General features: G+C 45.5%; 1 protein-coding gene across 1 annotated transcript in view; it reads left to right on the top strand.

Moving 5' to 3' along the window:
• LOC141057255 (uncharacterized) overlaps nucleotides 1-20047 on the top strand; it is a 65379-nt gene that overhangs the window by 25364 nt on the left and 19968 nt on the right. The window contains exon 6 of the mRNA XM_073553786.1: nucleotides 1021-1242. Coding sequence (XP_073409887.1) covers nucleotides 1021-1242 — 222 coding nt within the window. The remainder of the gene's footprint in view (nucleotides 1-1020; nucleotides 1243-20047) is intronic.

Genomic DNA, 20047 nt, shown 5'->3' on the forward strand with positions numbered 1-20047 from the left:
GTATTCTCAGGATAATATATCGTGGCATATCGATAGGGCATTGCGTTACTTTATGAGCAGTGATGGCCCTCTTCTACAGCTCAGCAGATCCTGACCTCGCTATCTGCAGGGAAGGTTCCCATTTCACTTGTATAATGATGCCATGTAGGATCTCGTGCCAGCATGTGTAGCTTTATAAAGCTGTGGTTGTACAGAGAATGGTAAAAGGGGTTGTCCAGGCATGCGGCTCAAGTCTGCAGTCACGCTGTGTCTGTCCTGTCAAGATTCTCCGTTGACGGGAGCGGGCGGGTGCATGACCGCAAGTATGCAATTTGCTTACATGTAGTCACGTGCCAACTAGACATGTGCAGCAAGTGAATTAAACGAAGCTGGACACGTCTAGTCTAAATATGTCAGAAAGTATGCAATTCCATATTTGCAATACCAGAGAATCCTGACCTCGTGCACTGTGCGCGCTGCGAGGATTCTCAAGTCTGCAATTGCAAAGTAGCATGTTTTTACAGACACTTTGCATATCTACTCCTTTAAAGATGTTAAGAAAACCCCTTTAAATTGTAGAGACAAAAATGTAGATCTAATGCACAGGAGAAGCTGTATACTGTGCACTCGCATACATGTCACAGGCAGTGCACGAAGTCCAACTCCTGACGAGAAGCGGCAGAGACAATTGACTGGAAGTAGCCTGACGTAATCAGTATGCAAACAGATACAGAAAGGCTGTGTTCACACATTGTGTTTTTGATGAGCTTTTTTCCCTCAGGCAAAAACTGCTCTCTTGGGAGTAATAAAATTGTTTCAAAAAAGCAGGTTTTGCTAAGTTTTTGTTGAGTTTTTTTTTTCTGCGTTTTTTTTTTTTTCCTGTGTTATTGTTGGGGTATAATGACCCGGACACATTCTGCTTAATATTTTGGAATTTTTACCATGAATATGATTACATGCCAATTTGATATTATATACCCACAGCAGGAGTTTATTTGCTGACGTTCTGGTTCCTTGTACAGTATATTCTTTATGTTCCAGAATGAAGAAGGAAAAGCAGATATAAGCAGTGCCAAAGCTACAGGGAAAGATGAAGAAGTAATAGCCATCTGCCGGCTGCATGGCTTTTTAGGAAGACCAAGCACAGAACAGCAGCTGAAGGCCTTAGACATGGAATATCATCAACTAAAAGACCAGGGTGATTCGAGCAGAGCGGATTATATCCAGAATCTGTATGCCTGGAAGGCTAAACAGGTCGGTAAGGTGAGTGATAGTCTCATTACATATACCATTTTTATCTTTGCTGTAAAGTTAATGCACTGGACAGCTGTGAAGCCGTGGGATATAAGGTAAGTGAACAGTCATTCCTTGAGGTTGATGTTTTGGGAGCAGAATAAACTGGCAAACATAAGGATCTGTGCAATTTTTGCCAAAAGACAAAGTGTTATAGTAGACAGCTAGGTCAGAGTATCTCCAAAAAAGGCAGGTCTTGTTGGGTGTTCTTAGTATGTAATGGTTATTAGTTACCAAAGTAGCCCAATGAGGGACAACCGGTGAACCAGCGATGGGGTAAGGGCTATCTAAGGCTCGTTGATGTGTGGGGGGCACAAAGGCTTGCTTGTGTGGTCCGATCTCACAGAAAAGCTGCTGAAAAAGTTCTAGCTCACCATGATAGAAAGATGTCAAAACACATATGTATCCATTCATAAAGGTGATTTTGCCAGAATTCTAGGGTAAAACACCTTGAAATATCCTAAAATTTTTGCACTTTCTTGTATTTTTTCCATTTTATACCACTTCCAGCCAGCTCCGCCAATGTATATAAAAGTGGGTGGGACTGGGCAAGACCAAGCACCAGACTAATTCATGATAATTTACACCGCTAAAGTGGCATAAATTACATCAGGAATGTACTCCATTTCCTGACTGACGGCCCACATTTCTTATAGCAAAACCCCAGTGTTTATTTTTATTTCAGTGCTGCAATGGTGCTTACTAATCTAAGATCCTTGGCGACGCTCCTGTCTTGTGGCACCATGTTATGACCGCAACTTCTGACCGACTTACTGGAAGTCAGAGGTAACAGTCACAAGTGTTCAATATACAGTATATAACAAAAGTGAGTACACCCCTCACATTTTGGTACATATTTTATTAGATCTTTTCATGGGATAACACCATATTGAGCAACCTAGTCAGTTGGTGACTCATGGCATTGTGGCTAATCAGAGCAAGAGGCATGCTTAGTGACGTCAGTCTTTAGCCGGACGGGGAAAGAGACGAAGGTGAAGTATCACGTGTGGGTTATCCTGGAGATTGGTAAAATGAAGACGTGTTCTGGTACACACTGCGATCGTCGTGCGTGGCAGCTTAAGATTATAAGCGTCTGTCAAGTATCCATAGACGTATGCAAATAAAGTCCGTGGAGCCTCATTTAAGAGTCTCAAACACGGGACTAGCCAGATCTTCCTCCAGGGAAGGACCCAGCCAAGGAGTGGCTCCTTTCAGAAACCACCATTACCACCATATTAAGTGGCCCTTTAAGTCAATATCCAGCTCTTTACGAGTTTACAGATATGACAAGGGAAATACCAAGGCCAGGTATCCATCCATAGACAGCTGTTTCGGGGTGTTGCCCCTCATCATAGAGGTGGTATACAGGAAAGGGAGGAGGTAGAAGCTGTGATTTCATAGAGGGCATGGTGCTTAGGGAGACGTGGTGATGTACTTTGGAGGGATACCATGGAGGATAGCTTTATATTTGGCTCTATAAAGAGAAACATACTGTTAGGGCTGGCGGAACGCACCAAATTATAAAATAGTAGGTGCGTTCGCAGCCCGGGGTCCACCGTGCAGAAGTGGTATACTGCTGCTAGATAATGGCGGACGCTCAATATGGCGGTATAATGGCGGAACACACGCGGGTTAAACGTCACCCGGTGTGCACAGAGCGAACTCTGTTGCTTCACAGAGCCACCGAACCGCTAACACAAATACCGAGCCTGTTCAAGCTCACAGAGCTTGGGGAGATGAACGCTCAGTATATGGTCACAGGACTCGGACCCAAGGACACGGGCCGGCGTCCTTCTAAACCAACTGAGCGTGCGGTGACGCAACCGTGAACGCCGCTAACTGAGGCTGACTGCAGTGGGGCGACAGTGACTGCCGCGGTACGATAGTGCCCTGTAGTAGGCGACACCATCGGACGCTAGTGCTGTAGACTGATGTGCACTGTGGCCTACAGCTTAGCCACTGACTGGCGCTGACTCTAATACTGATACCCTAACCACATGCGTAATATCCAAGGGAGGGGAATCTTAAGTCATTCACCAGGTACACGCATCCGTCATCATCCACACATATAGCAACTAGAGTCTATACTAGCGCATGGCCGAGCGGCCATGCGAGTCTTTTATAGCCGAGATCTTCCGGAACCTTCCAGATCCCCCTGATGGACCAATCAGAACTGGAGAAGGACCTGAGCATGTGACTCCCGATCCCCAATGGTGAATCGTCCCATTAGCATGTTCAGTGGAGCGACGGAAGGACTTAGATTCTAGAGTCTTTTGCTGCTGGCCAGGCTGCATTGTCATACCTGAACCAGAGGTGGCAGCAGCAACTGATCCCACACTGCTGGTCTGGGCAGAGCGCCGGGACCGACGAGTCTGCTGAGCAGGCTCCACTGCGGCCGAAGGAGAATGGGAGACCGCCGAGTGCAAGGCTCTAGATTCCTGCTCTGCAGTGGCAGAACACCAACGCCTAACACATAGAAAATGTTAGTGATCAGTATGTAGTACAGTATCACAAAGTTAACGCAAGATGCAGTTTAAAGCTATCTTATTAATAGCATACTATATACAAAATAATATACGATAATAGGAAATACATGGAAAAATCTCTATTAAACCAAGAGTTTAATATATGCAAGGACATGGCAACAACGGTTTCCTAGTATGCGTAGTGATATAGACATTTTTTTTTAATTTATATACATAGGTCAACAAAATGTCGCTGTCATAATCACTGGAATTTCCAAACATGTATCTGCAACTTGTGCAGAGAAACCGTTCTGGTCCCAAGATGTGTATAAGAAAGATACTGAATATTGACACTGTTGGGGAACTAAACAAAAGATAGGAGATCCTAATCCCTGTTTAGGCCCCCAGGGGAAAGAGACTGCAGTTCGTGAATCCAAAATGCCTCACAGAGTTTTAACCTGCATCAACAATCTCCCCCTCTGCGTGGTGGTGGTTCATGTGGTATGATCGGAAATTTTAGCTGTGCTATGGTGTGTCTTGTAGTAATGAAATGATGAGGTATCGGTAATAACAGATTTTTGTATGGTGGATTTGTGTTTTGTGGTATGATCTTGCTATTCTGAAAAGACAACCACTGGATATGATTCTGAGAACGTGCACTCAACTTCTTTGGTCGGCCATGGCGAGGCCAGTTCTGAGGGGAACCTGTCTTGATAAACCGCTGTATGGTCTTGGCCAACGTGTTGCAGATCAGTGTCAGGGTGTTGACAATCTTCTTATAGCCTAAGCCATGTTTATGTAGAGGATCAATTCTATTTTTCAGATCCTCAGGGAGTTCATTGCCATAAGGAGCCATGTTGAGCTTCCAGTGACCAGTATGAGAGAATGTGAGAGGAATAACACCAAATTTACCACACCTGCTCCCTATTCACACCTGAGATCTATAACACTACTGAGTGGCATGACACCAGGGAGGGAAATGGCTAATTGGGCACAATTTGGCTAATTTCTTTTGTGGGTGTACTCACTTTTGTTGCCAGCGGTTAAGACATTCATGGCTGCGTGTTGAGTTATTTAGAGGGCACACCAAATTTATACTGTTAGCTGTACACTGAATACTCTACATTGCATCAAAGTGACAGATCTTCAGTGTTGTCCCATGAAAAGATATAATAAAAGATTAGTGTACACACGTTTGTGATTGTGGTGTAGTGACCACTGTGTCCGCTAGGGAATGATGTGTGGATGTCCCAGGAGAGAGAATGAGTGGCAGAATACTGAATGACCGTTATGTATCTCAAGGTGGGTGGCCTTGGGATGGAGACTTTATGTGTCTGTTGATCAGCAGTGATACTGCTGAGGTGCTGTTTTAATGTGTTTGGGACGTCTCCAGGTAACTGGTGAGACGGGCGGAACCAGTTACCTACAAACCCACGCAGGGGGTGTGTTTAAGAATGCTATTGTAAAGTGTGCATGAGTGGTTGAAGGACCTGTGATGAGGTCATAGCCATGTGACCTGGTGGGCGTGGCTACGGACCATATAAGTTGGCCAGGGTAGGTCACATGAGTGAATGCTTGGACCTGGTTGGTCCGTTTTGGAAGGTCCCGTCTGAGAGAGATGGGGCTGTCTTCCTGACAGCAAGTAAACGCTGTGTTAATGGCTGCACATGCCTGATAGTTCCCTGGAGGGAATGGATGTCTGCAGCGTGGTGAAGCAGACATGAGGTAAACCCAGAGAGGGGATATAACTGTGAGGCTAAGAGAGACTGTGTGCTGGACATGGCACAACCTGTGTGACCACAGGCCTAACAGAGTGAAGCTCTGCCATTGACGCTATGCTGTTTTCTATTGATTTGATGGTTTATGATGCATGAATAAACCGCATGGACTGGTATTATTGTATGGAAACCCCGTGCCGGATGTGATTATTTGGCTGCCAAGCGAGTATCCCCTACCCGAATGACAGCGCTACCTTACATGATATACCATACAGGCTCAGACTGGCCCATATGGGAACAGGGGAATCCCACGGTGGGTCACTGTGCAAATTTGGGCCACAGGTTCATGGTATGGGCAGTACTTGGCATAATTCACTTGATTCACTCTGTACAGAAAAAAAGCAGTATATCAACATTCATTAACAAAACTACCCAGTTTACTATTATATAGAGACTTAGGTACATTTGTGAAATAGGGTAGTGTAATATTGGTATGCAGGTGAAAAGTGGGCCCCCCCAAAGTCAATGTTACTGTTGGGCCTTTGGCACCCCAGTCCGACACTGATGCCGTAAGTCTGAGAGCCAGAATGAGGGTCTCGTGGACTTACACTGAAAAGTGACTTTCGGCTCGCCCAGCAAACACTGGAGCGATCCGGCAGGCCACAACTTGCTGAAGTCTAACCAGAGCCGCGCAGAAAGAAGGTGAAGATGGCGGTGAGAAGTATAAGACTAAGAAGAAGACGAGGTGCAGGGACCTTACATTAGAAGCACCACTCCATGTTGCCATGAAAAAAACCCGCTGGAGTGGTGCTCTAATGAATTTTGTGCATCTGACTGAAGCACACTGTTCATCTAGAATGTTGAATAAAATGCCAGTCTTGATTAGTCATGCACATATTGCTTCTCTATGGGCCCATGAGACTTATTAAACTGTTATGAGAAGTTCAAGGCTTTTTCCTCCCTTGAACCCCTTACAGAGTTGGCTTCTGCTGCAGTAGATTCCCCAGGTCAGGCTCAGCGAGCAATTTTTAATGTATGACAGTCGAAGATAATATATGCGTATTACAGTTGTGGCCAAAAGTATTGACACCTCTGCAATTCTGTCAGATAATACTCCGTTTCTTCCTGAAAATGATTGCAAACATAAATTCTTTGGTATTATTATCTTCATTTAATTTGTCTTAAAAAGAGAATGAAGCAAAACATTGATCATTTCACCCAAAACTCCAAAAATGGGCCAGACAAAAGTATTGGCACCCTCAGCCTAATACTTGATTGCACAACCTTTAGCCAAAATATCTGCGACCAACCGCTTCCGGTAACCATCAATGAGTTTCTTACAATGCTCTTCTGGAATTTTAGACCATTCTTCTTTGGCAAACTGCTCTAGGTCCCTGATATTTGAAGGGTGCATTCTCCAAACTGCCATTTTTAGATCTCTCCATAGGTGTTCTATGGGATTCAGGTCTGGACTCATTGCTGGCCACCTTAGAAGTCTCCAGTGCTTTCTCTCAAACCATTTTCTAGTGCTTTTTGAAGTGTGTTTTGGGTCATTGTCCTGCTGGAAGACCCATGACCTCTGAGGGAGACCCAGCTTTCTCACACTGGGCCCTACATTATGCTGCAAAATTTGTTGGTAGTCTTCTGACTTCATAATGCCATGCCCACGGTCAAGCAGTCCAGTGCCAGAGGCAGCAAAGCAACCCCAAAACATCAGGGAACCTCCGCCATGTTTGACTGTAGGGACCGTGTTCTTTTCTTTGAATGCCTCTTTTTTTCTCCTGTAAACTCTGTTGATGCCTTTGCCCAAAAAGCTCTACTTTTGTCTCATCTGACCAGAGAAAATTCTTCCAAAACATTTTAGGCTTTTTCAGGTAAGTTTTGGCAAACTCCAGCCTGGCTTTTTTATGTCTCGGGGTAAGAAGTGGGGTCTTCCTGGGTCTCCTACCATACAGTCCCTTTTCATTCAGACGCCGACGGATAGTACGGGTTGACACTGTTGTACCCTCGGACTGCAGGGCAGCTTGAACTTGTTTGGATGTTAGTCGAGGTTCTATATCCAACATCCGCACAATCTTGTGTTGAAATCTCTTGTCAATTTTTCTTTTCTGTCCACATCTAGGGAGGTTAGCCACAGTGCCATTGGCTTTAAACTTCTTGATGACACTGCACACGGTAGACACAGGAACATTCAGGTCTTTGGAGATGGACTTGTAGTGTTGAGATTGCTCATGAGTCCTCACAATTTGGTTTCTCAAGTCCTCAGACAGTTCTTTGGTCTTCTTTCTTTTCTCCATGCTCAATGTGGTACACACAAGGACACAGGACAGAGGTTGAGTCAACTTTAATCCATGTCAACTGGCTGCAAGTGTGATTTAGTAATTGCCAACACCTGTTAGGTGCCACAGGTAAGTTACAGGTGCTGTTAATTACACAAATTAGAGAAGCATCACATGATTTTTCGAACAGTGCCAATACTTTTGTCCACCCTCTTTTTTTTATGTTTGGTGTGGAATTATATCCAATTTGGCTTTAGGACAATTCTTTTTGTGTTTTTTCATTTAAGACAAATTAAATGAAGATAATAATACCAAAGAATTTGTGTTTGCAATCATTTTCAGGAAGAAACTGAGTATTATCTGACAGAATTGCAGGGGTGTCAATACTTTTGGCCACAACTGTATATATAAACAAAAGGGAACCGAGGTCTGACCAATTAGTGCAAAACGGGGTAACCGCAACAAAGATGATATATGGTTGAAGCATAACGTTAGAAATCTGGAATGCGTGTTAGACGGCTGTAAACAAAGCAAGAGGTTGGAACAATTGACAAATTAAACAGAGCCTAAAGTCAGGAAAAGTGGATAAAACTATAGAAACCATGTCTACAATCAGGACAAAGTGCTTAGAAACTCAGAGAGTCATAAGAAGATCAGTCATGTCCAAATATGTCCTGGCCCAATCCACCTGGAGCACAGATGAAGGGTAGACAGGGCTAGTTGGTGGGGAAATGAGTATTTTCCCATGGTACATGACGGCACCACGAGAGAGGGGATCCGCCCTACGAGGACAGGAAACCTTCAAGATAAAAGGGGGCGGCTCCTCTCTCCGCATCAGTTGGTTTCCTGTCCTCGACGGGGAACCCTCAAGATGAAAGCCTCTTTGAAGATTCCGAAGAGGATGCCTGGGCCTGGGTCAGGTGATTAGTGGCAGGCACTGGTCTGCTACACCCGTCACCAGGTACCGGTAGTCGCCTCGGGGGCCATATATTCCTATGTCCCCCCTGAGCGAGTGCATGGCCACAGCCCGTGAGGCAGTTGCCCGGGTGAAGTAATGATGCCTCGGAGACCATAGTTCGTGTACCCTCCAAGATGACCAAAACTTGCCCCATAGAAGTCCACGGAGGCCACTTTCCGTGCTCCCTCCCTGTCGACATATAGTGGCCATGCAGCCCAGGAGACACATCGGTGCCCGGGCAGAAGAGCTCCTCGGAGGCCACGGACAGTGACCCTCCCTGTCGAAGGCCAGACACCGGACCCCGCAGCGTACCTGCAGTCAGAAGGTGCTCTGCAGCATGGGAGTCCAGGCCCACCATGGATGACATCAGCGGAGTGCGGCAGGTGTGGCTGATCCGTGGTCCAGGTCCATCGGGGGTAAGGGGTGTCTGGGGGCCCCGAAATAGGGGGCCCAAGCGCTCACCCGGCCCGCACAGCAGGTCGTCTGGCCGCACCGGGGGCAGCGCGCACTCGGAGCGCGCATGATGGCCGCCGAACCGGAAGCGGTTGCGTGCGACCCGGAAGTGGAGGGGGCGCACAGCACCGCGGGGCCTGGGAGAGACAGGAAGAGTGCGAGGTCCCGGGGGGGGCACGGGCGCGCACAGGGGCGCGCGCACGCGTCCGCACACAGGTGCGAGACCAGCTGATCCAGAAAAAAAAAAAAAAAGTGGTACTATTTAAATCGCCAGGAAAGGCGAGCGGGCGTCACAGCACCAATTCTGAGTGGGGTGACTGCTTGCAGCCATATGCAGCATAATGGAGAGCCCTTCGCCAGAGCATATACAACCGTGCCAGGAAGCGAAGGAGAGGCGGTCGTGCTCAGACGAAAAAGCAAAAGCACACCGCAGCAGTAGTGTGAGCCACTCGGGCAGCGCACGGGCGGATCGTCACCGCAAAAAAGAGGGGTCCGTAGTCTCGTTGGGAGACAGTGAGAGGACCAGCCAACCTCCAGATCCGGTACCCGTTCTATGAAGCGTCCGAGTGGTGAGTGAACCTCGAGAAAGTCCAGTAATCTAATGTCTGTTCTCTTTCTCTATTTTGCCTCTCTTTTTCCTCTCCTCCTCCTCTTATATATATGGACGGGGTGGAGTATAGGAGGTCCCTAAGAAATATAGAGGAAAGTCAAAAAATAAAGAATGTGCTTTATGTAAAAGTCCCGTAGAAACAGCCTGGAACAAAAAATTATGCCAGGAGTGCATTAACAAGACCATAGCGGAGGAGACACCCTCATTTTCGGATAGTTTGAGGGCCATAATTCAGACAGAAGTTTCCAAGTCAGTAAGAGCATTACAAACGGTAGATACGGAAAGAAAAGCTAGGAGATTAAGCCCCTCAGGGGTCTCTCAACAGGACTCTACAGGGTCAGAGGACGACTCAAATAAGTCGCAGTATTCAGGAAGTAGCTCGGACGGGGAAGATACATTTCCAGTAGAAGCTACGGATGAACTCATTAAAGCAGTTAGATCTACCATGGGGCTAGTAGAAGAGCGGACAAAAAAGACAGCCCAAGATCTCATGTTTAGTGGACTGCAAAAGAGAAAACGTAGAACCTTCCCTGTTAATGAGCAACTGAAAGCACTCATAAATCGCGAATGGGAAAAACCAGAAAGGAAGTCCCAGAATACAAATTCCCTGAAGAGGAGATACCCATTTGAGGAAGAGGCATCCTCATCCTGGGATAGGGCCCCCAAAATTGATATGGCGATATTAAAGGTCGCCAGAAAATCCTCCCTACCCTTTGAAGACTTGGGGTTTCTAAAAGAGCCACTGGACCGAAAGGCGGATAGTTGCCTTAAGGCAGCCTGGGAAACCTCGGCTGGCGCACTAAGACCCGCCATCGCAGCCACTTGTGTGGCTAGGTCCTTAAAGATATGGACAGACAACTTGGAGGATCAATTGGAACAAGGGGTTCCCAGAGAGACGATTCTGGAATCATTGCCGGCTATTAGGGCAGCGGCGAACTTTCTCGCAGAGGCATCAGCAGATTCGGCCAGACTAGCCTCAAAATCAGCAGCCTTAACCAATGTAGGACGGCGGGCGGTATGGCTCAAATGCTGGCCGGGGGACACCCAGGCAAAAATGAAACTTTGCTCTCTACCATGTGAAGGAAATTTCTTGTTCGGCCCGGCATTGGATGAAGTGCTGGAGAAAGCGAGTGATACCAAAAAGAATTTTCCGAAACAACCATTTCAGGCCTTTCGGCGCTCCTTTCAGAGGGGCCGAAAGGTCAGGAGACAACAATTTAAAGATCGTGACAGGAGCAATTCCGACAGACAATACAGAGGAGGGAGAGGCTTCTATTTCAGTAAGCCCCCGAGAGAAGCCAAAAAACCCACCCAGTGACGGTCCTTCTCAGGTGGGGGGAAGGCTCTCTCACTTCCTCCCAGCCTGGGAAAGGATCTCATCCAACACCTGGATCCGACAGATAGTAGGGTCAGGTCTGGAGTTAAAATTCCACCATTGGCCACCACAAAAATTCATTCAAACTCCGGTACAATCATCTCAGGAAAGACAAAAGAGTTTGGAAGAGGAGGTATTATCGCTTGTACAAAAACTCGTACTGGAAGAAGTTCCAGAAAAAGAAAAGAAGAAAGGCTTTTACTCCCCCCTGTTTCTGATAAAGAAACCAGACGATTCCTGGAGGACGATTGTAAACCTGAAAGGCCTCAACAAATATCTAGTAGTCCCATCATTCAAGATGGAGACAATAAGATCTACAGTAAAACTCCTCTTCCCTCGGTGTTACATGGCGGTCCTGGATCTCAAGGACGCTTACTATCATGTCCCGATTCGGCAGCAAGACCGCAAATATCTCAGGGTGGCAGTCCAGATAAACTCTCAGTGGCATCATTTTCAATACAAGGCTCTGCCCTTTGGGGTAGCAACAGCCCCCCGGGTCTTTACGAAGTTAATTGCGGAGGTCACGGCACATCTCAGAGAAAAAGATGCTCTAGTAATACCATATCTGGACGACTTCTTGATAGTGGGGAAAGATTTCGCTCACTGTCAGGAACAAGTCAAGACAGTGATAGAGACTCTTCAGACTCTGGGTTGGCAACTGAACTTCAAAAAATCCAGGTTGGAGCCAACGATGGTCCAGAATTTTTTGGGCCTAACAATAGACTCGGTAATACAGGAGTGTCGCCTCCCAAAGGAAAAAGAAGAGAAAATCAAAAACCTAATCAGAACAACATTAGGAAAGCCAACAATGACTCTGAGGAAAGCCATGTCAGTGCTGGGGTCCCTAACCTCCTGCATACCAGCGATAAAATGGGCACAATTTCACGCAAGGGAACTTCAGTGGTGTGTGTTACAAAGCGATCTGACGCTTCAGGGGCAGTTAGAACAGAAGCTCACCATCCCGGATCCTGTACTCCAGTCGCTAAAATGGTGGTTACAGATAGAGGCCGCTCCGAGGGGAGTACCCTGGACATATGCAGCCTCCAGAGTAGTCACGACAGATGCCAGTCCCTGGGGCTGGGGAGCCCATCTAGACACCCTATGGCTCCAAGATACTTGGGCTCAGGGGGAAAAAGATCTATCCTCAAACGAGTGGGAACTGCTAGCCATCGAAAGAGCGCTGGAAGGATTACTGACACACCTGAGAGGACATCATGTGAAAGTCCTATCAGACAATCGTACAGCGGTTGCATACGTGAACCATCAAGGGGGCACTCGTTCTCGGTCATTGATGGAAATAGCAAAAAGAATCCTGACTCTGGCGGAACATCAGTTCCTTTCATTATCGGCCCTGCATATCCGAGGCGCGGACAACCTGAGGGCGGACTTTCTGAGCAGGAACCACTTAAAGCAAGGAGAATGGTGCCTAAAAGAGTCCATTTTTCAGCAAATTGTGCAGAGGTGGGGAAAACCCATAATAGATCTCTTCGCCTCAAAAACCAACAGAAAAGTTCAAAAATTCTGCTCCCTAAGACCAGCAGACATGCCACTGGCGGTAGATGCCTTCAGAATAAAATGGACATCAGGTCTCCTGTACGCATTCCCTCCGATATGCCTCATTCCATTAGTCCTGAAAAAGATCAGGGAGGACCAAGCCAGAGTAATTATGATAGCTCCCTTTTGGCCAAAAAGGCCGTGGTTCTATTGGCTGAGAGTAATGTCAGTGACAGACCGATGGGTGCTCCCAGAGGATCACGACCTCCTAACACAGGGTCCCTTCAATCATCCTCCGAATTCCAGGCTGCATTTGACAGCCTGGAATTTGAAAGGTCACTATTAGAAAAGAAAGGGTTTTCAGCGAGATTGATTTCCACCTTAATCAGCAGCAGAAAACCAGTGACTACAAAAATATATGGGAGGATATGGAGGAAGTTCTTATCCACCTCAGGCCCAATACAGGAAGGGGAAGTACCGGTAAGGGCAGTGCTAGAGTTTCTGCAAAGGGGCTTAGACTTGGGCTTAGCGGTCAGCACCCTGAAAGTACACGTTTCAGCCCTGGCAGCATTATTCAACTATGACCTGGCAAGCGATAGATGGGTCGCCAGATTTATCCGGGCCTGTACTAGAGCTGACTCTGTCCCATCGCCTAAACCTCCTCTCTGGGATCTAAATTTAGTCCTATCATCCCTAACGGAAAGTCCATTTGAACCAATAGACGCAATATCAGACAAAGTGTTAACCTTAAAAACAGCCTTATTAGTGGCACTCACATCGGCACGTAGGGTTGGGGACTTACACGCACTATCAGCAGACCCGCCATACACTCAGGTTATGGACGATAGAGTCGTGTTAAGATTAGATCCAGCATACCTCCCTAAGGTAGTGTCGAAATTCCACAGAGCTCAGGAAATAATCTTGCCATCCTTCTGTCCTAACCCTGATAACAAAAAGGAAGAGAGGTTACATTGTCTAGACGTTAGGAGATGTATCCTACAGTATTTAGAGGTGACAAAACCATGGAGGAAACAGAGGGCCTTGTTTATCTCATACCAGGGGGCAAGGAAAGGCCTTAAAGCCTCTAAGCAAACTATAGCTAGATGGGTGAGAGAGGCCATCATACTAGCATATAGTAGTGCAGGCAGGGCTGTTCCAGAGGGCCTAAAAGCCCACTCCACGAGAGCCATGGCAACATCCTGGGCGGAGAGAGCGGACGCCTCCATCGACCAAATATGTAAGGCGGCCACTTGGTCCTCTCCATCTACCTTTTTCAGACATTACAGATTAGACCTATCTGCTACCTCTGATCTCACATTTGGGAGAAGAGTGTTGCAGGCAGTGATCCCCCCCAAAAGAGAATACAAATCTCTGTAACTCTCTCGTGGTGCCGTCATGTACCATGGGAAAACACGGGTATTACATACCTGGTAATGTGTTTTTCCAGGGGACATGACGGCACCCTTATATTCCCGCCCTATTTGATCACGTCATTAGCTGGGTGTTTTTTGTTAGTATTATACACTCCCTTGGTGTGGGAAATTTAGCAGTGTAAAATAGGTATTATTTATGTGTGCACTAACTGGCGGAGTTCCTCTTGTGCTCTGTAAAACAACTGATGCGGAGAGAGGAGCCGCCCCCTTTTATCTTGAAGGTTTCCTGTCCTCGTAGGGCGGATCCCCTCTCTCGTGGTGCCGTCATGTCCCCTGGAAAAACACATTACCAGGTATGTAATACCCGTGTTTTGCAGGGGTCAAAAGAAGAGGTACCATGTTGCTTTTAGTGCATAATGTCATCCAGAAAAGGTAATACTGTATATTATTAGGATAGGAGGAGCAATGTGACCCTGGGGTTGTGAGAGGTGAGCGACTTCCATCTGGTGTACTGCCCATCATGATCCACCCCTGAGGAGCATGTCAGGTCCCTGTTAAAACAAAGCTGAACCCAAAATGTCTGTCCCCATCTACTTTCCTCCAACAACATATCAGCCAATGGGCATCAATGTGGCCTTCTGAAGGTGGCTAGGTATTCTTCCTGTCCTTCTTGGCTCAGCCATGTGTTCATATATTCTCAATGGGAAGAGGGAAACCGCCTACTTTCAGACATCTCTGGTGACGGTCTTTATCCTGTAAAAACAAGGGATGGGGCATTTTTAAATCTATCATGCCCAGTCCTTCCTGGCATTTATTTTTAGCTAAAAGTAGGGGCCCCACCATACAGTATATATTAGATGGTCAGGCGATCCCACCGAAGTTGTTGGGTCCTTTCAGTGTTCATCTAGTGTAAATGTCCACCTTTAGAGTGAAACCAAAAATATGCTGCTATCCCTAATAGAAATTCGAATCCCACCAAGGACAACCTCTGCAAGGAGTTTGTATGTTCTCCCCGTGTTTGCGTGGGTTTCCTCGGGGTTCTCCGGTTTCCTCCCACATTCCAAAGACATACTGACAGGGAATTTAGATTGTAAGCCCCCATCGGGGACAGTGATGATAATGTGTGCAAGCTGTAAAGCACTGCGGAATATGTTAGCGCTATATAAAAATAAAGATTATTATTATTATAAGTTTTAAAAACTATTCCCATTAGAAAAGAAAGAAATTACTGATCTGGCCATAGTGGGGTAATGAATGAGTTAAAGTGACATGAGACGTCAAGGAACACTTTTCATGATGCATTATGTTGAGTCAGCTTTAGTCTAATTATCCAAGTTGTGCAGTAGATTACCAAGGGTCCAGTTTGTGCCGAGTTATCTCTTTGCTCCTGCAGGTTGAGCGCCTCCGGAGATGATTAAATGTGCGATCTATTGATTTCTTCGGCCCATTCCATCACTGCATTTTACATTTCTGCTTTATGGTTATGTGTCTCCAGAGACATTGGATGCTGTTTTTATTTAAGCAGTGTTTTTTGTTTGGAGCAACTGCATATAAAGAACTACAAAATGCATTATTTGCCATTGGATGACAAAGAAATGTCAATATATGCCTCACATAACTTACAAATGACCAACTTCTGCACATTCAGATGAAATAAAAAGTGTGTCTCAAGTATTTGCATGCTATGTTATATTAAGATGTCTTTGTAAAAAGAATTGCTTGAATGAGATTGAACTGCAGTACCGAGCAAAGCCCATGTAAAAGAGTGGCGCTGTTTCTGAAAAAAAAAAAGATTTGTAATTGTATGCTGATACTTCTTCTTAGACAATCAATGATCCAATCTTTTATTTTAAACAGTCCTATAATTAATTGAAACTCTCAACAAGACAGGGTGGAACTCTAAACTAATATTCCAATATGGTGGTAATGATGGGTAATGATGCAACTGAGGAGCAAACAATTACCCCACCAAAATGTCTGGGAGTGGGAGCTTTATAAAGTGGGTAGTTTCCATTTGGCTGCTCTCTGCAGGAATTTAAACCTACTGTGACCTGCAGAGATTAAGTTCCCTGGCCTATCCAATAGCAGAAGGGTCTATATTAGGCAGCTTCTTCCACCAGTCTTTGCCCAAATGTTGTTTCCTAGCCTGTTAGCACTATGTTTATGCATTTCTCCATATTCTGTCTTCTGTTATTGACCCGGCATGTTTACCCATTCTTTTTGACTTCTCCATCCATGTCTCCGGCTTTGTACTGTAAGCCCACGCTGCCCACCTCGACCTCTGATTGTCGGACTACACTCGTATCTCGCCCTCCCATAGCTCGTACCCGTACCTCTGACCCTCCGGACATCTGCTGCAGTCCCGGGGACTGCCCAGGAGTTGTACCTGGTGTCTACCGGCAGCCCAGCCTATCTCGGCCTATAGCGCAGTTGGTCCACACCCACCAGCATTACTTACATTGTGCCAGCAATTTGTGCCAAAATTTGGGAGTATTTTTTTTAGAATGTGATATTTTATTTTAGACCATGCTCATTTCTCGCTAAGCCACGTCCCTTTTATTTAGAAGCCAAACCCCATTGAGAGATGATCCACAAAAAGTGTCACAACACAATAAATGTGGTGCAACATAATAAATGTGGTGCAAGGCATGGAAAAAATATTTTTTTTGTGCATTTACTACAGTATATTTCACCCATTTTTTCTAAGGAACAAATTTATTAAATATTTCTAAGACTATGGGTCCAATTCATCAAGGAATTTTTGGCCAGAATTCTGGCACAAAACTGCTCGAAATTTTTCAAAAATTTTCAGCAACTTGAAGTTGACTTACTGCATTTTTAGGCCAATCCTGGCCAGCTCTGCCAACTTTGGGAAAAGTATGTGAAGCTCAGACAAGATGGAAGCACGGCCAAACACACCCAACAAAAGCATCAAAATTTGCACCACAAGATGACATAAATTATGACTATAATGTACACCAGACCCTTGAATGTAGTGAACTTTTTAGTTGGCGCAAAGCCTTATTTTTTGCAAACCACAATGCAGAATCTCATGTAAGATTGCACATGAAACTTGTTCCTGTGTTTTTTTTTCCTGGGGTCTCAAGGTACAGAAAACTGAGATAAATGCCCTGAAATTAGAAGAAAAAAAAATCGTGGCTGGATCAAATTTAGTGATTTTAATCCATTTGCGTTATGTATTCTGTAGGAACTGTAGATTTAGCACCAAAAGTCACATTGGACTTGGTGACTAAAAGCAGTGATTTTGTCATGGCTTTAGAGACTATTGTCTCCCCTCACTGACCTTGGAGGAAAGCGCTTTATAACACTTTCTCAGCCTGTGCTATGTATTTCTAGATGTCAGCACAAGCTTCTGAAAAAAGGGGACTGGGACCGTGAATGTGTTGTACTCTCCATTGCCGAAAATTGGAGATATCGAATAAGCACCCCGCGCCCCTTTCACAGTGGATATGTTATAAAACTGTACCTTAAAATTAAGTACCAATTATTATAGAAAAATATCTATTCCTAAAGGAAAATCCATGATGAAATGTAGAATCTGGGAATTATGCCTAAAAGTTTTACAGCCAAAATGATTATGGCTCTAACCAGAACCAAATGTCCAGTCCTGGTGCCAGCTCATAATCTGTTATTTACCGTTTATTTCAGTCTATTGGATCGTCTAAGAACTTGTGATACTGGAGTCTTAGGAGCTCTGACATAAGTGTGCGCAAGCTGTTTTTGATATCTTGGACAGCGTAAAGCTGAATCTTCCAAGATCACATTCTGCAGATCGGGTGCGTGACATCAGGAGAAGACAAATGTGATCTTCAGATTCAGAAAGGTTTTGAGTTGTTTTTTTTGTTTTTTAGGCTCGGTAGCTTGGAACGTGTGTTACAAATTACTTGCTGAAAGTCATTTATCACTTTTATAGCTACTGCAACTAAAAGCAATTTTACTGATTAACTCGGTCTGATACGTACAAGCCAAGCTGAAAAGTTACATATCTCAACACAGTTAAGAGGTTTAATTTTCTATATTTGTTTTTTTATATAATTGTTTTTCCTTTTTCATATTTCATATACCGGTATAAGTTTCTGAGACTCTTTTTCCGCAACTGACGATTTGACATAAATCAGTTGATTTAATGAACTGTAAAGATGAGTAGTGTACACGTCCACCGCCTCATAATAATCAAAGGTAACTCTGTGGATGTGGGTCTTATGCATTCCTTGGAGACATGGCACACTACCAAGGGGCACACAGAAACCGAAATCAAGGCTTGCTAAAAATTCTCTGTGCAGAGATTGTATGCAATATATTTCTACTTTCATTAATTTACTCATGTTGGGGAGCATCAGAGCTAAGACTACACAGAAATTTGACTTGATTCTGGAGTACCCTAGACGATTAGTATAGATATGACTTACAGTATAACATTAGGTCATGTTCATACATTGCAATCTCGATGCTTTTTTTTTTCTCTAAAATGACAAAATCGCTTTGATTTGACAGCAATTTTTGAAAATCTGTGCAATTGTATGGTGTTAATGGATCGCCCGCCAGGGCAGTGGCGTACTCGGTAGCTGGCCGGTATTTCACTGGGGAGTGTCACAGTAGCGGTGACCCGGTCCGTGTCCCTGGGCGTCCATGTAAGGGAGTGAAGTGATGGAATAAAGTTTATGAATAGATGATTCGTGACGCCACCTGTGGTGTTCGGCAAATGTTAAGGCGACGCTGCATGCAGATCCTCTGGGACAGATGGTGTAGTGCAGCAATGATGTTATAGCCCTCCACAGGCAGGGCTGTAGTCCCAGGGCAGTGTAGGTGGGTGTTGGGAAGGAAGGTGCAGTGTCTGGCACAGAGATGTAGCAGTGTCGGGGAGGTTGCAGCAAGAAGGCAAGGACACAATAGGTTGCAGTTTCTTTACCTTTACTTGGCAAATGCAGTCCAGGGTCCTGAGTACAGATGGCACAGGAGCTGGTCAGCCTGGAAGCAAATCAGGAATCACTCTGGCAGATGGGTTGTGCAGTCTCCTTACTAGCGCTGTCTATGAAGTACTCCCAGTACTGAGTTACACTGGAGTTCCTCCTTTCTGATGTTATTCACACTCCACTCACATGGCAGACAGCCGTAACCTTCTACCTCTCTTGGCTCACCCGTCGCTGTTGTGCCTCCTAGGATTATGTGGGAATAGGGCATTTACAGCTTCCTATTCCTCTGGTTTCTGTTGCAGGACCGTTAGTCTCCATACACCCTTGGAGACCAGACTCCAGATCGTGCGCTATCACTGGGACTGAGCTCTCCACTTTCCTCAATCTTCCCAGCTCTTCTCCACGTCTGCACACGACGCCCACACTAACTGACCAATTTCCCCTCCTGGCCCCCAGAGAGAAGCTCTTCCCCTTAGTATTGGTTCAGAGCTCCATCTGCTGGCCCGGAGTGGGAACTGTGTTGCATGTTATGGTTAACTGCCAGAGAGACCCTTCTTGGCTTCCAGGCATGACATCACTCTCCCTAGGAGGAAGGCAATGCCACTGTGGCGACCATACTCCTGGGGGCGCCACACTAACAATGCTATATAGGGCCATTACTTGTTCAGTGCTCCTCTCTGGCTGTTGTTTATCTCCCATTTAGCAAAAGGGATGTTCAATGAAATTCAACATGGCCTCAACATCACTTGTTGGGATTGTTGGTAACATACGATAGTTAGCAAATTTGACCGACATTGCTCTAGTGTGTGTAAATATTGTTAGGATAATCTTTTGTCCATTAGTGCCCCACATTCAATCGCCTGCCAGGTGTAAGCACTTGAGCCGTGGCTCACTGGCTAAGACGATGGGTGGCACATGGGCAATAAACCTAACTGTCCAGCTAAGATATCCCATGAAGCGAGCTACAGACCAGTGATGAGTGAATTTGTTCGGAAATCCATCGCTAAACATAAATTCGTCACGAATATAGCACATTCGGATTCGTGATCGCAAACACGAGCAAAATTTTATAAAATTGGAAAAAATCGGTAGCATTTGGTAAATAGTGTTGGAAAA

Source organism: Dendrobates tinctorius, unplaced genomic scaffold, assembly GCF_039654945.1.
Source record: "Dendrobates tinctorius isolate UK_male_01 unplaced genomic scaffold, ASM3965494v1 ptg000203l, whole genome shotgun sequence".
NCBI classification, from domain to species: domain Eukaryota; kingdom Metazoa; phylum Chordata; class Amphibia; order Anura; family Dendrobatidae; genus Dendrobates; species Dendrobates tinctorius.